The 17,470-nt window shown below is 31.4% G+C and overlaps 1 protein-coding gene across 50 annotated transcripts in view; it reads left to right on the forward strand.

Annotated features, from left to right (window-relative positions):
* LOC106883022 (histone-lysine N-methyltransferase 2C) overlaps positions 1-17,470 on the forward strand; it is a 218,650-nt gene that overhangs the window by 191,039 nt on the left and 10,141 nt on the right. For 34 of the 50 annotated variants that reach the window (XR_016241013.1, XM_089348824.1, XM_089348829.1 and 31 more), the window contains 13 exons: positions 2,063-2,800; positions 3,971-4,141; positions 4,360-4,568; positions 5,327-5,474; positions 6,777-7,088; positions 7,668-7,856; positions 11,590-11,848; positions 12,022-12,554; positions 13,653-13,798; positions 14,459-14,911; positions 15,348-15,440; positions 15,730-15,842; positions 16,902-17,145. Coding sequence is in view for 48 of the 50 variants with exons in the window: in XM_089348824.1 (XP_089204950.1) it covers positions 2,063-2,800; positions 3,971-4,141; positions 4,360-4,568; positions 5,327-5,474; positions 6,777-7,088; positions 7,668-7,856; positions 11,590-11,848; positions 12,022-12,554; positions 13,653-13,798; positions 14,459-14,911; positions 15,348-15,440; positions 15,730-15,842; positions 16,902-17,145 (3,608 nt within the window). In the remaining 2 variants the exon portion in view is untranslated. The remainder of the gene's footprint in view (positions 1-2,062; positions 2,801-3,970; positions 4,142-4,359; positions 4,569-5,326; positions 5,475-6,776; positions 7,089-7,667; positions 7,857-11,589; positions 11,849-12,021; positions 12,555-13,652; positions 13,799-14,458; positions 14,912-15,347; positions 15,441-15,729; positions 15,843-16,901; positions 17,146-17,470) is intronic. The other 16 variants (XM_089348863.1, XM_089348866.1, XM_089348869.1 and 13 more) reach the window with 4 other exon arrangements.

Consider the following 17,470-nt stretch of genomic DNA (forward strand, 5'->3'; position numbering starts at 1 on the left):
AACTATTGTGTTTTGTCTTTATGCAGAACACTTTGACTCTTTAGACATTTAAAATTTTTTTTAAATAGTCATTTTGCAGTGAAGTAAGCAATTCTAGAGGAAGCATCCTACTTTAGAAGATGTGATTGTTGAAAGCATCACAAAATATTTGAACATGGCACAAAGAAAAATGACTATAAATTGAAATCATCAACTTAAAAGTACACATAACTCCTGAAACTCTCTAAATGCATACATTTGTTATTGATCCTTTAGTTTTATCCAATATTCACATAGAGGTGCATATATGCGACCATGTTTCATAACCAAGTTAATTAGTGTACTGCCATATCTCCTCTCTAGCATCCTTGAAAAAAATTCTTTTGCAATATATTCTTGCTATAGATTTTTCAGCAGTTGCCACCATTGCCATATCAGTTCATCCTATTAGTTAGATCTTTTATCTCTTACTTTTTTCAATCATTAGACTGCAGCCATGCTGGCACTGCCCTGGAGAAAATTTTAGTTGAATGAATTGACCACAGTACTTACTTTTGTTTTTAAAACCTGATACTTCTTCTATTGGTTTCATTTTGCTGAACTAAGTGACAAGGACATAAACACACCAACACTCATTGTCAAGTAGTGCACACACACACACACACACACACACACACACACACACACACACACACACATGATGAGCTTCTTTCAGTTTCTGTCTACCAAATCTACTCACAAAATTTTGGTTAGCCTGAGGCTATAGTAGAAGACACTTGCCCATAGCTGCACACAGTGGGACTGAACCCAGAACCATGTAGTTGGGAAGCATACTTCTCACCACACAGCTACGTCTGTGTCTATGGTCACAGATATTGTGGAACACCTACAACTTCCTTACTATTGTTTTTATTATTGTTTTGTGAGCCTGCCATTACTAAAGGCATTTCAGATTATTGAGTGATAGTATTAATGTATTCAGAAGACCCTTAAAATTTATGAAATAAAGACTTCATGGTTTGGACCTAGACAATCAGTTAAGAGAGTAATAAATATCCCATATCTTATTTTGCAGAAGCAGTTACTTTGCCTTATTTTGGTTAATAACCTTTTGTATCAGTTTATGGTTTTTAAATATTAGCATAGCTATGTGGTTAAGAAGTTGACTTCTCCAACCATCTGGTTTTAGGAGTCAGTCGCACTGCATGGCATCTTGGGCAAGTGACTTCTGTTATAGCCAACCAAAGCATTGTGAGTAGACTCGGTTGACAGAAACTGAAAGAAGCCTGTTATGTATCTTCTGTGTTTGTGTTTCTTTGTCTTATAGTTGTAAGTTTGTAAACTTGCATCACCATCATACTGTCAGTGCCATTTGTTTCCAGTCTTCCATGAAAATGTGTCTGGTTATGGAGAAATATTAATTTGCTTGGAAACCATTGTGGTTGGCAGTAAGAAGGGCATCAAGCTGCAGAAAATCTGCCTCAACGAATTCTGTCTGACCCATGCAAGCATGGAAAAGTAGACATTATGTTGAAGACAATGATGATGAAATGGTTTCTTTAATTTCAAGTATTTGAACTAAATAACATAGTTGCTGTATCTGATGAATTGTGTGGGGGTGAAAGGGTGGTAGATTTTATTTAGAATTTTTTTTTTTTTTAAACACCTATATTTACCCTAAGAAAAATACTCAAAATGAAAGGAAATAATGCTATGAACACTCATATATAAATATATTCTACTCAAGTATATTTGAATGTACTCATTTCATCATACATTTTTTTTTATTCATTTATTACAGTAACTTCAGTTTTGAACAAACAAAAATTTGAGCCATGTTCAAATATATTTTACTTAAATATTTTCATTAAGATTTCTCCCTTCAGATGCTTTGTGAACATTTTTTTAATTAAATTTTTTTAAAAATTTTCTGCATGCACTCGACAAATATAGTTTATATTTTCATTCAACATTAGAATTTCATCTCATTTTTAAGTTTTTTTTTTTTTCGTGACCTAAGTTAAGCTCTAAAGTGATTTTTATATCTAAAAATTTCAAGACCTGATATGTTTGCTTGCCTTAGGAATTGGACAAACTCTTGGAAATACATCTGGAATTGGCAATGGGAATTCATCAGGATCAGCAAAACCTTTCAAACCGCCAATGGATTTAAATTTTAAACCTCAATCTGAAACAGATCGAAGAATAATTGAAATTTTGTATACTAATGTGCAACTTCAAAAAGAGGAGCAAGCGAAACAGCAACAGCAACAGCAACAGCAACACAATGGTGGGAAAAATTCTGGAAAAGCTCTGGCATCTAGTAACCGTCAGTCTCCAGCAACTAACACTATGGTTCCAGAATCCAATTTAACTGTCCCTCAAGCATCTGGCCAATACTCACAACAATTCCAGCAGCAAAACCTTGGACAACAAGCAACAAATTCTGCCATTCAGCCAGTTGTTCCTACAACCATCACATCATTAATGTCATCTTTGGCTCCTCCTCTTCCCAAATCACCACCCCCACCATTACCACCACTACCTCCTCCCCCTCCTCCACCACCCCCTCCACTTCCTGAACATTCTCCACCAGCAGTTCCATCATCTCCTCAAGTTTTGCATACCTCACAACAATCTAACAATGGGCAAGAAGTGGATTCTAAAGAGGGCTTAACAGTGTCTAACTTTCCACAATCTTCATCTTTTTCTTCCACTTCCAATTTATCTTTGGATGGACAGCGGATTAGCAGTACTAATGTGAGGAGTTTTGTTAATCCTACTGGATCTGAGGCATACACCAAAGATTCCATTAACAAAGGTTAGTTATTTTACCACTTGAAAATTCGGCCTTTTTTGCCATATTAACCATAGTATTATAACTGGATTTTATGACTTGTAAGTGATGGCTCAGAAACACAAAGTAGATAGATATTTGATATTTGTAATATATTGGACTTTCTAAAGTTTTCACTTCAAGAATTATAACTAAAAATGCCAGAGACTAATACAAATTTCATTTGTTTTCTTTTTTTCAGTCAGTTGACTGCAAAGAAGAAAATAAATTTAGAAATCTTAGTGTAAGGGTCTGTGAAATTGATATATATATATATATATATATATATATATATATATATATATATATATATATACACACACACACACACACATATATATATATATATATATATATATATATATATATATATATATATATATATATATATATTGCCTGAAATGGACTGGCTAGCCATTTAGATTTACATACCCAATTGAGAGTTGTCCTCTAAAATTCAAATTTTCCCACTTTTGATTAGAAATATTCCAGAGGGCTTCATCTTTTTAATTGTTGTTGTTTTTGTTGTTGTTTTGTTGTTGTTAACATGATTGGGTATTATAATATTTGAATCCCTCTTGTACAGTTTTACTTTAAGCATGTTTTATTATATCTAATATTTGAAACAAACCTTCTGTATGAAATTTGTCTACAAAGTATTTTCTGTTCGCCAATTAAAAATATTTTGTTTATGCAATATACTTTAAAACGATAATTTTAAATTCTCTATGAGATTTCATATTCTACTATCTTACAGTTTACATTTTTATATAAATTTTGACTTTGTAGATTATTTTTAGAGTTTTTATTGTTCCCCAAAAAATAATTATGTAATCTAAAGTAAGATGTTCATGAGAAAAAGTGTCATAATTTCTTAATTGATATTTGCTATTATGGAAAATAAATACAGTTTACGGAATAACATCTAGTAAGGCTAAATTACATAATGCTGATGATGAGTTTTGGTAGTAAGATTTGAAGCAATAAAAATATTAAAAGAACTAAAAAATATATAGGAAATACAGGTATGTCATTTTCTTATTTCTAGTACTGTATGTATTCATAATGATATTGTTAATATTTGTTTTATGGCTATGAATTATCTGACACGAACTTTATTTCTCTATGTTTTCTCACTCTTTATTTCATCACTAGGTGTTCCTATGCATCATCTTGGTGTTGATGTTTCAGCAACAAATACTTCAGTTGGATCCAGTTTACCAATTACTACACTTTCTCATGTCCACATGCAGCAGCAACAAGCTGCCTCACATGTGTCAACATTTAACATTAAAAAGGAACCTGAAGATGTGGTTTCTTTACCTGGTATGTTGTTTTCAGAAGTTGTTACATCCAAATTATATTATGCCAATCAATTTACAATTTTAAGTTTTAATATTAATTTACTTAAAATAGTAATTTATTTATCAAATTCTTCATACGTTTTTTATATGTCTGTACTATCTGGTTATTTCCAGTTTGTATTCAGATGGAATGTAATGCCAAATTTTATTTGTAATTTTATTAAAATCAATTTTTTGTAGATAAATGTGAAGTAAAGAGTGAGATTGATGCTGTTGCAAGCATTGTTGATTCAAAGGGTAACCAGAACGTGCTACTGAAGCAGTTGCTGGCTTCATCAGCTCATAATCCTACAAGTGCTGTTGCAGCTGCAGTGGTTGCAACAGTGAATAGTAGTGCAGCTGTTCAGGCTCCTACTAGAACTACTCCATCAGCCAGCAGTCGCACTGAGGTATGTGACTAGTTGCTTAACTTTTATTGTGTAAATTCAGCTAGAGTCCCACTAAATTTTTGTTTTCCATTCTAACTTTCAGAAACTTTCAGAACTGGGTTTTCTTAAATGAGTATGCACAAAAATACTGTAGTTTATTTGTAAAGTTAACCAGGAGTTGGAGAAGTTAAAAATATATAAGATTGGGTTAAAGTTGAAGAGCTTGAATACTGCTCACAGTTTAGACTACCGGAAATTGAGCTTTAAACGCAAACTATTTGAGATGGAAATAGAAAGATCATGGCTAACTGAAACAACAACTTATGTATATTATTAACTGAACAATAGTTGCAGTAAATTTAGTTACAAGCACATGCTACTAAATTAAATATCATTAAACACTCAATTTGTCTGTCTACTCTTTATGCTAGCATCACTGCCATGAACAAGTGAAAAATAATATTGATGACTATGAGATAGTGGATAGTCAGAACTGCTGTAATATGTTGAATTTATTTGTTCTTAACCTTCTTTAAATTCTCTAAACCACAGTTCATACAAGATAATAACAAAGAAAATCAGATGTGAGGTGGAAGAAAAGTCAAATATTTAAAAATTTTAATAGAATGGAATCTAAAATTGAAATTACTTCAGAAATGCATTTTGTAAATAATTACACTGTTATGATATATTTATTTCTTTATTTAATCTATTAATGATTTATATGATAATTTATATATTTAGAAATGATTTAATTAAATGTATTATTAAAATTGTAGGAAGCTGATGAAGACAGCTCCTTGACTCCAGATCAGCTGCGTCAGCTGGAACTCATTGACAACATGCCTCTATGTAAAGAAACTGTGATTAATGAAGAAAGTGCTGAGTATTGCAACTTGAATGTTGAAGAACAGGCTAAGTTATGGGGTAAGAATTAAGATTTATCAAGATGTAATGTAATTAACATCTATTTGTTGTACTATAAGTAATGGTTATGACACAAAAGACCAAGGAAGTGACTTTATTGCACAGGTATGTTAAAATACATCTATTTTCACCAAACAGTAAAGAAGCTTAGAGTCAAAATATTGTCAACAATCATCTACTTTGAATTAATATTTAATTACATTTGCTACAACTTTTTTTCTTTTTTGCTACTTTCCTGTCAAATTTCACTATTTGCGATATTGTTTCTTTTTCATATATCTCAAGTTATTCTTCGGCTATACATTACAGTATATATGTCACTCTATTTTACTCTCATCACATCCTTATTATTTTGTGTTTCCTTGGCTAGTATATGTGGGATGGGTCTTGTATTTTTTTTAAAAGACATCTTGTCTCCGAGGACAAATATTGTCACACACTGTTAGTTCTTATTCTATCTCGCTCAGAAAAGGTCTTTCCCCCCCCCCCCCCCCCCCAAGCATCTGTCATTTACCTATATTGCACAGTAATCTGTCTTAACATACTTCTCATATCCAATTTTCCATATTCATGCATTAGATCTTATAGACGTTTTTGAGTAAACAAAGAGGGTGGGGGCACTTACTCCTTGTAATAGTTTATTCATTCATTTGTAGCTGAGGCTTGACTCTGTTGCTACTTTGAGTAACAAAGTTACACATAAGCTTCAAATGAATAAATGAGCTCTATGTGTACTAAGTACTTTTCTTCTAGTTACTTACCCAAGCACATATAAACAAAAGACAGCAGAATTAATTGATATGAGGAATGGAGACAAATAAATGCATACTGTGGAAGAAGCCTCAGAGAAACTTGTCATGGACAAGAAAATGAGGTACAGAGTTTTCTGAGTGGGTAATAGTATTAGGATGGGTGGAATAGGAATATTATGAGCAGAGAAATAGATAAATCAAGTCATTGCCATTATCACTACCACCACTATTGTCATTTTTACGTCCATTTTCCCTGCTGGCATGGGTTGGATGGTTTGATAAGATCTAACTGGTTGGAGTACCATGTCTTGTGGTGACATGGTGGCAGCATGTACCTTCAAGGTAATATGTCCAAGAATGTGAATCAGCAGGGGTGGGTAGGAGGGAAGAGTGAGATGGATATAAGCATGGGTTGAAGGTAGTCAGATGTATATAGGTGATCGTACCTGAATATGTATAATACATTGGAGCTTCTCTTATAATAAATTGAATTTGTGTATTACTTTTCACTTGAGTAAAAGGGAATGAAATGAAATTGTATTATTTGCAGAGAAGCGGAAACAGGAAGTTGCACTGAAAAAGAAAAAAGAAAAGAAAAAATGCATTGTTGAAGAAGACAAAAAGGGAAAGAAAAAGATAATTTCTGAATTTGGAATGAAAGAAAAAAGGAAAAAGTCCCAGAAAAAAGAAAGTGAAGGGCAAGGCCCCAAAAAAAGAGCAAAAAAGTCTAAAAGCTCTGAAGATTATGATACTTACATAGATTCCTTCATGGCCCAGTTAAAGAATATGCCAATGGTATCCTTACAAGAACCAACTGTGAATATTAATCATCATATCTGTCCAGTTGTTGGTTACTTCAGTGGTAAGTTTTTCCAATAGAAATTCCCTCCAGATTTCCCCCCCCCCCCCCTTCAAATATGGATTCTGCTATGATATTGCATTTTGCAGTTTTTACATTAAGTTTTTTATAGTATCATAAATCAGTGGATATGAATGTTTAAAAATGGAATGATTATTATGTACATTGATATAAATGGGCTTGCCTCTTTAAATTATGTCAGCCATAATTCTTCAACAACATCAAAGAAATTATCACTAAAACAGCAAAAAAAGTGATGGCATCTTCTCTATGATAATAACAACTCTATTATTGAATTTTCTCCTACTGTAAATGCAATATTGTCTAGACAAGGAAACAAAACTGTTACCAAATTTCCTATTTTTTATCTTTCATTATTGTGATACTTATAATGTATACAGACAAACAAATGTTATATTTAAGGATTGTTATCAGTAATCCAGGAATTCTTTACGGAAAAAAAAAAAAAGAAAGAATGAAAGAAAAATATTTTTAGTAATTGGTATTCTGTATACATTAATGTAACTAAATTCTTTTTTTGTCAACAGCTTTTATATGATCTTTCTTTTGTTCAATTTTCAGATGAAAATCGTTTATCAGGGTCCTATGGTGCTGGATATTTGGAAGGTGCGGTTGATTTCTATGGCAGCACAACTTCACACAGCCATGGTAGCTTAGCTCAGATACCCCAAATTCTACCTCCTATGCCTAATAGTGACATCCTAGCTCGGCGAAAGTTCCTCAGTGATGGTGAACACAAGCAGTATCCAGGTTCTCTTCTTAGCTTTTCCAACTGGCATGATCTGATGCATGCTGATGAACAATTGGATTTTAAAGAGCATCTTGGTTAAAGCTTAACATTATTAAACCAACAAATTAGTTCTAATAGTTTCTTAAGTGACATTTTAACCAATATTGCCAGATGAAACAGAATTATCGATATTATAATAGCCCTACTTTTTTTCTGATGTCTACACTTCTCTTTGGTGTAAGGAGTATAGCCAAAGCCTATCTTATTCCAACATGCAGGAACAATGGCTTTACTAGTCTAATAAGTTGACATTAGTTTTTAAAATGGTACAGTAGTTCCAGATAGTCAAAAGTTGTTTTAAGAAACTAGCAATCTGGATTTAGTTACTTCAGTTTATATTTTCAGAATCAATGTTATGGTCAAAATAAACATAAATTAAAGGTCAAATAGTAATATTTTAAAATTGCATGTCCTTTAATATGCTTTCATAGATACTAATCTGTTCAATATTTAAGCAAAAGTATATAAATAGGAAAAATTCAAACATAATTTTAAAAACATTGTATTTGATATTTTAATTTTTATGATGTTGGGTGGTATCTTTATGCTAGGGTTCTTGCAGGGAAACTGATATCTGCTTTTTTGAAAGAAGTCTCTTTAAGATAATTAAATACCATATAAAGTTTTATCTATATTTGAAACTTGTCAGTTGTTTGAGCAAATGTGTGTGTAATACCTACCCAGAAGTATTATAATGATTGTTAAACCAATATAGTTACAACAAAAATGAGACATTGATTAGTCTGTTACTCTTTTAGTAGTTCTAACCTTCTGGCATTGGTCATGGCTGAAGCAAGATATTTTTTTTAACATGTTAGTAAATATCAAAGTATCATGTAAAACTATTTGCATTTAGTCATAGTACTTATCAAATCATTTGCTATAAAATAAGTTGGGCAGTTATTTTGTTTTAAGGAAATTTCAATAGGTTTACTACATACACCTTTTATTAATATTTTTTAAAATTCCATTTTTTCAATAACATTTGAAAAATTTATTTTGAATTAAATTTTAACAAATTAATATAATTGTGTGCTTTTAAAAAGTTATTTGTAACTATAATTATTCTATAGAATGTTATATAAAATTGTGGTGTTTCAGTAACCAATAACTTAAAAACTTCTGTTCTTAAATATTTAGCTACTTCTGTTGTAGATTTTTACCTCTATATAATGGTGTTTTATTTCTGTTCTTATCCTTTATAATGTCAACTATTTGTTGTGTCAGTTTTTTGAGCATTAGTGGCTTTAATATCTTTAGTCTCTATTACTCTTCTTACAATTTCATATTATTTTGTTTACTATAGGTTACTTTAAGTGTTTAAAGGTCAATATAAGAATTTTGAGGAGTTTTCTCATTATAGGTTTATTTTGAAGTAAAATTAATTGGTTTGTGTTTCTACTTAATGTTATTGATTATAAATTTTAGTTATCTGAGTGATGCTGTTATCTTTGTCTCTAATTACCTCTCTGTGGTAATGCAGTTTATTTTTTACAAATATATATTTTGGAAGAAATGTATATATATTTTTAATTAAGTTTGAAATCTACAAAATGAATTGATTTAATTACTTTGTAGAAATTTTAAACAGGTTTTGTTTGGAAAAATCATTTGGAAATAAGCACATATTCTTTCATAATAATACTTGCATGTATTTATATTTAGTGTAATAATTCATGTCATGCTAGTTGGAAAAAGTTGTATGATTTGATTAAAAGTAATTATTTTTTAAGAGTTTAGCCAAAATGATACTAAGAAGTGGCCATGATTACATTCAATTTGAACGTGATTTAAACATATTTTTGCTATTTTGTAACTTCATGGAATTATGGATCACTTACTAAAAAATACAATTTAAGTCTAATTGATATTTTTTAACTGCTTAAATTGTTACATGTACATACATTTTTTGAGATAGAATTGGAAATTGCTTTCAACTAATCACCAGATTACACTAACTAATCTCTTTTTTCTTATATGCTTTGTTGCCATTATAGGAATTAAGTTGTTGCTAGGTTGTCAGCTATTTTGATTACATTAAATTGTGTGTTTGATTGTATCTCATATTTACCACTTCATGCCCCATCCTTTGAAAATATTTTGAAATCTGAGCTTTTTTTTTTAATAAAAAATAGAAGATAAAGGAAACTATTTAATAGATATCGATTCCAGTAATAATTCAATTAAACCATCCTTGTCATGTATGTTGTAACAGTCTGTCCATCATATCTTTACAGATGTGCTCATGAACACACATACAGAAATTTTTGCAATGCATCATTTCTCCTCATTACATATAAATCAGTGTTTCCTTTATCTTTTAATATAACTTTACTAATTGTATGAATTGTATGATATTAATATTCTTTAAATGACATTGTGAAATGTAATATTTTCAGTATCTCTTTACTTCTTGCAGTAAGCTCTCAAAGATTTATAATTTTTTCCCTTATTAATGACAGTTTAAAATGTAATGAAGAAATTTAAATGAAATTTGTTTACTTATTGTTAGTTCTGATTCATTTGTATTGAAAAAAAACAAAAGAAACATTTTGTAAGTTTAGGCATGAATAATATTTACAATGGTGTGGAATGCTTTCTTACTTTTTTCTATAAAAAGAGAGAGAGAGAGAGAGTGAGAGAGGAGCAAACATTTGTTGATCTGTTATATCCACTCACTTGACCATATTGTTGCTTGATATTAAGAGCCTGATCAAATTAGATTTCTTCTGGTTACATGATAATATTTTTGCATAATGATAATTTTAAATATGTTACCTTATTAATCTTATAGAGAGAGAAAGATGGAGTGAAAAACATGTAAAATGCTACTGATAATGATACATAAAACTGAAAATTGTATGAATAAATGAGAAAATACAATCTGTAGTTTTGAATCATTTAGCTTGGATTAGGACTGGCTCCATTTACAAATGTAAGCACAGCTAAAACTATTTCTAGGAACTTGCATCAGGTTGATGTACTTCTATTTTGCTAACATTGATTGCATTTCTTGCATAACTTTTAGCAAAGTCAGCTAATCTCCCTTCTTTTCTGGTTGGAGAAAAGAAGAGCATCTAATTTTGATCGAATAGCAGTAAAAATCTAAATGATTAAAAAGGAAATCATTCTAAAGATAAATTATCATTATTTTTCTTAGCCTTAGAAAATCACTTTAGTGGAGTGAGAGGGTGACTGGAACTTATTTCTTCGACCCTGAAGAGATTCCTTCATGGGGACCAAAGGGTTTAAACTAAATGCTGTTAAGGCTTTTAGTGTGCTGCCTTTTACAATCTACTGTTTTAAATATACCTATTAAGATGAAAAGCATTCAATTAAATTTCTTGCTTCAAATCTGATTTTTTTCCTAATTGGAATTTATTTTTTTTTATGCTACAAGTATATTCACTTTATCATTGACAGTGGTAAAGTTACAAAATGTTTGTTTTTAATATCATTATGTATTAGATTATGTTATTTGTATCATTGGTATTTAAATTGCAGAAAATCTGATTAATAGAAGTTAGGAAGAAAAAATTTAATGCATACTTATTTTAACATGTTAAATTGAAATTTCAAAAAAAAAAAAAAAAATTTATTCTTTGGGTTTATGGTAATTCAGAAATACTGCTGTTCTCTTAAGATTGTTTGATAATTTGTTTAGCATTTGAAACAAAATTGAATAATTTACAGCTCCTGTAACAGAACAACAAAGATATCATCTCACTACAGAACAAGTAGCAGCAGCTGCAGCAGCCAGAGCAGGTGTGAATACTGGAGGTACTGTGACAACACCTGGCAACACTGGAGTTACTGCATCAGCCAATAAAACAAACACTAGTGATTGGTTACAAGCAGGAAATACCTCTGTGGTTGGACTTAACTATCCTAAATATACACCTGTATTACCACCTCCACCACTCATAGAGCCAAGACTTGACCATCCTTCCAGGTAATTCTGTTCTATTTATAAATATTTTTCATTATAAGAAAGTCTGTTATTTCATAATGAAATTAATGAATTTTAATATAACTTTTTGTTACTTTTAGAATAAATTTCAATATTTTTAGTTAATTGACTTATTACTATAAACTTTTTATAATATTTTAAAAATTCTATTTTAGATCAAGTGATAGTCCAGATACAATAATATCTTCATCTTCCCCTGAAACTGTTCTTGAAGGAGATGATTTTCCAGCTTTACGTCCTATAGATCCAGCTGTTCGGGAAACATCTTCCCCTATTTTGCCTCTTATTCAGCCCATCCCAGTTCGTCCATGTATCACATCAGTTAAAGAAGAAAATAAATTATCATCAGATTTAGATACTAAAATTATATGCAAGAAAGAAATGGATCTTGTTTCCAGCTGGCCTGAATTTAGCTTAGGAGAGAAAACTCAGAACTATTCAGATTTAAGTGGCAAGTTAATAGAAAAGGACAGTCTATCAGCCAAAATGCCAACATTGTCATCAAGTCTTGCTCGACCCTTTAAAAATCTTACACAGCAAGTATCTGTGACACTCACTTTGAAAGCAACTGCTGAAGATGACATTGGAGGAGTTATTTCTGCTATTGCTGATCTGTTAAAGATTGCTGTGCCCCCTTATGAAATTAGTGAAACTCCTTCTCCTGAAGTATTGAAGTATAATATGACTCGTAAGTATATAAGTTTGTTTTTTTAAATTTCAGGATTTAAAGTATAAAATGTAAAAAAAAATTAATAGTCTATATGTGATATAGTTAAAAATGTGGATTCTTAATTTAGTCTTTCATAAATATTGTGGCATCTGCATATTTTTATTTTATCTGACTTCCTGTTTCATTTGGTGTGGTTCAATAAGATTATCATGTTTCATTTCATTTTATTATATATAGTGTACCATATGGTTTCAGCTTTGACCCAGCTTGAGCCAGATTGGGTAAATGTCTTCTATATTTTAGGCTGTGATGTAGTAACAAGAAACACATATTTTAAATAAACAAAAATGAAATATGTTTATATTTCTCAAATATTCAGGTTTTATATTCTGTAGTTAATTTATACAGACTGTTAATTTATAAATACATTTCAAATTATTACCAAAATAAATGGTCCAATTCATAGAGCATAGTTATAGACATCTAAGCAAATTTAAATTTGAAACTGGAAGTATAAATATTATCTTCCCTGGCATTTGAAAGTTTGATCCTAACTTTCCAAAAATATAACCTTTTAGAGGAGGAATTTTAATAATGAGAACTTATATATATATATATATATATATTGCCTGCACATTTTGTGTGAAATTTAATTGCCTCGTGATTTGACATCAGTACGCGCGCGCGCACACACACACACACACACACACACACACACACACACACACACGCACACGCACAAAAGTTTAACCCTTTAGTATTTAGATTACTCTGTCAAATGTAATGCTTATTTATTCACATTGTTTTGAATTAATCATACATTATTTAATAGCTTCAAAATTTTGATGATGTGATTGTTTAGTTTTAGACTGATATTGTAGGGTATGTGTGAGGGGTCAGATCTGGTTTGTTTGAGTATGAAACAGATAGAATATTTGGGCTGGATATGGTCACTTTAAATGCTAAAGGATTAAGTATGAAACCATGAAGTCCCCTTTTTTTTGTGAATGTTGATGTTATTTAAAAGTAAATTTTAGTATAATGTTGCTATATGTTTTGTATGTGTTTGCATATGCTCTTAACATGTTTCCTGTATTTGATGATATTTACTTTTAGATAAAGAAGAAGCTGTTAGTATACAATCAATCCAGTCCATGGTGAAATCAAAGCCTAAATTCTGCCGGCATTGTGATTGGGCTGTATTAAGTCCTGGGATTCGCAAGAAAAAAACTGAATTGCCCTTTATTACAAAAGAAGAACAGGTGATTGTTTCTTCATTTAAGTCGGGTTTTTTTTTTCCCCTTTTAAATTTGTTTAAATTAAATGTTAACTATTTCAATTTAGTAAGCAATGCCTCAAACTAATAGAATAAAACTTTTCCTAAAGTAATAACTTACCTGAGATTGTCAGCATTTCCAAAAATGATGGGAATTATCATGAAATTATTAGTTTAAATATTTTTTTTTTAAAGTTTCGGTCGTAAGTTATTCTGATCGATGATATAAACCCACCAGCAGTCTTCTCATATTACACTGTATTGGTTCTTTGCCTCTTTAAGAGCTTAGAATTTAGTAATCTACTCAAGGCCCTTATCTACTTCACACTAACAGTGTAATTGCTGACATTTTCCACCCTTTTATACTGCTGATGTGAGCCTAACTTTCATTTTGAACTCCCAATCATAGACTTTGTGGAAAAGAAACCTTACTACCTCCCAATTGAGTCTTAAAAACACCATGTATGGGATCCACATTGGTGATTTACTTCTTAAACTCTTTAGATATTACCAAAATACATTTATCTGAAGGAGGCCAATTAGCTACACTACATCCTCTGGTTAAAATCTTTTTATACTGCATATAAATATCATGTTATTTGATTGAAAATTTTCATGAAAATGTTTTAATTTTTTTCATTGTTAGGATTCTGAGGATGAGGAAATTACATTTTGCAGTAAAAATTGTTATCTTCAGTTTGCTATTACACATCGTTCAGCTTTACCTGAAGAAACAAAAGAAGGTGGTGATATTATTGAACATAAAAGTGCTCTAGCTGATCATACTACAGTAAGTTCAGTTGGAGGAACAGTAACTGCTACAACTTGTACTACCACTGTAGCTACAACCACCACCACCTCTACTGCTGATGCAGCAGCAACCACTGCAGTCACAACTACTGTGGCTGTAACAACCACAGCAATTTCAAAAACTACAACATCTATAGCTGCATCTGAATGCACATCACCTCAAGGTAAAAGAGAAGAAAATGTTACTACTAACAGTGTTAGCAGGCTATGTGGTAAGCGACGCCGCAGAAGTAGTAGCAACAGTGTTGAGTCACAGTCAACGTCTTCAACATCACCAGTACCATCACAAGTGAGTTTATTGAGATCTTCATACATTTTCAGATCTAATTTTTAAAATTATTGATATACAAAGTTGTCATTAAAATTTCTTTGTTACACTTTCAAGTTCTCTTTAGCACAATTTTTGTAAAGAAAAGTATATGACTAAGTGTTATTGAGATTCTGGAAAAAACAAAGTAAACATTAGCAGGATTCAACTCAAGCAATGAATGCAAATGGTTTCAAGCATAGCGTCTACCTATCTATTACTTCCACCAACTCAGATGGAAGTTATTTATTATCCTTCTTTTATTAATAGAATATTTGAAATTATTTATTTTTAGGCTGATCAGTTATTTTAATATTTTTTGATAACATTCATCTTTATCTTTTTTTTCGCAGTCTTTGGCTTTTTTTTTTTTTTTTTTTTTTCAAATCTCTTAAGTTTTCTTATTTCTCTTCATAAGCCTGCACCCAAAAAATGGAAAGATGTTCGATGGAGAAAGTGGGATATAATTTTTGGAACATTAAAATTACAAACACGAGATGAACTGGATCCTGTAAGTTGTTTTCTTTCAGAAATTGATAAGTTAAATTGATTGAATCTGAAAATATGCACTTTTAAAATTGAGATTGGGGTCCAGCAGTTATTTGCCTCTCAACTGACAAATAAATACCACTGGATTCTAAATAATGCACTTTTGTAGGAAGTAGGATACTTTAGATTCAGTAAATGCTCACTAAACTAACTGAAGACATTTTAATAATTGGTATTATTCAGATAAAAGTTTGTTAAAAGAAAATAGAACATGAAGATTGTACAATGTATTCTATTGTTTCTTATTGTAGAAGTTTTGGGAATCAATCGGCGTGATCCTTCCTAGAAATCCAAATCTTGAAGATATTCGAAAATGTGCCTTTTGTCATACCCATGGAGATGGATCATCAAATGGACCGGCAAGGTGAATATTGTTTTTGTTAATTTTCTCCTTAATTTTCGTCGTCATCATTTAACTAATGTTTTCCATGCTGGCATGGGTTGGACAGTCTGACTGAGGTCTGGAGAGCCAGTGGCTGCATCAGGCTCCAATCTGATATGGCAATGTTTCTACAGCTCTTCCTAACCCTAACCTGGATGCCCTTCCTAATGCCAACCACTCCGAGAGTGTAGTGGGTGCTTTTTACGTGCCACTGGCACACAAACCAATAGGAGGCCCTGGATTCGATCACATTCGGATAGTGCTTTTTACGTGCCACGGCATGGGAGCCAGTCAGGGAGCACTGGTATCGACCATATTTGGATGGTACTTTTTACATGCCACCAGCATGGGAGCCAGGCAGGAGGCACTGGCATTGATCACGTTCAGATAGTGCTTTTTACATGCCACCGGCACAGGAAGTTCATAACAGGAAATTATTTATAACAGTATATTTGTAATAAACTTAATTCCATGCAATTGATTAATGGTAAAAATTATTATATATGCATGCATGTGCATATGTGACTGCATTAATTACTTTCCTCAGTCAGCACAGAAGATTTGGCCTTATTTGTAGTGGATCATCTCTTAAGAGTCCTGATCTTTCATCTCATTTCTGTAGATCAACATTTTCAGGCTGTTCATATTGTCACTATCTTCAAATCTATGATTCTCAATCTTTGTCTAATATATTTATGTATGATTGAAATATATAAATTATCATATGTGACAAATTGCACAAGATATATAATTCATTTTGTTGGCTGATCTTGTTGACTGTTATTCTGTAGTTCCCTTGATATTAAGCTGGTTTGTTGAGCAAAATAAGCTGAGTATAAATTTATCCAGTGTATTCTATCTGATGAATTAGCCTGACATTGTGGGGAACTCTAGAGTAACAGTTAGGTAGATTAGCACAAATAAATTAATATACTCTATAATGGTGTCATGTACTTTTTCTCCTACTTAGAAACACTTGTGTGTGTGTGTGTGTGCTGAAACTATTAAAAAAATAATGAGCTGAAAAACTTTTATCTGCAGGTTATTGAACTTGGATGTTGACAAATGGACCCATTTGAACTGTGCCTTGTGGTCTCATGAAGTGTATGAGACATTAAATGGTGCTCTAATCAATGTGGAACAATCTTATCGACGTGGGCTTTCACTAGAATGTTCTATTTGCCATAAGAATGGAGCAACACTTGGTTGCTTCAAATTCCGATGTTCCAATATATATCATCTTGGATGTGCTATTAAAGATGGATGTGTATTTTATCAAGATAAAGTAAGTAATTTGATTTAAAAAAGATTTTTTTTAAAAATGCTATGGTAATTTGCAAGGCATGCTAAATCTAGTCTACCCTTTTTTTTAAATGACAACATTGTTCCATGTATGTTGTTCCCAGATTGAATTATGGTGTCTCTGCCAAATATGTTATTACATTATTTGTAATAGACTGCTAAACTAGATTGACAAAGCTAACGTTGAAGGACACCATTTAGTTTAGTTGAGGAATATAGAATGTACCAGAATTTTTGATATATTTTTATCTTAATTATTCTTCCTTTTACAATCTGCAAAATAGTTTTCATCAAGTACAACAAATTCC

Source organism: Octopus bimaculoides, chromosome 3 (genome assembly GCF_046866305.1).
Source record: "Octopus bimaculoides isolate indiv1 chromosome 3, ASM4686630v1, whole genome shotgun sequence".
NCBI classification, from domain to species: domain Eukaryota; kingdom Metazoa; phylum Mollusca; class Cephalopoda; order Octopoda; family Octopodidae; genus Octopus; species Octopus bimaculoides.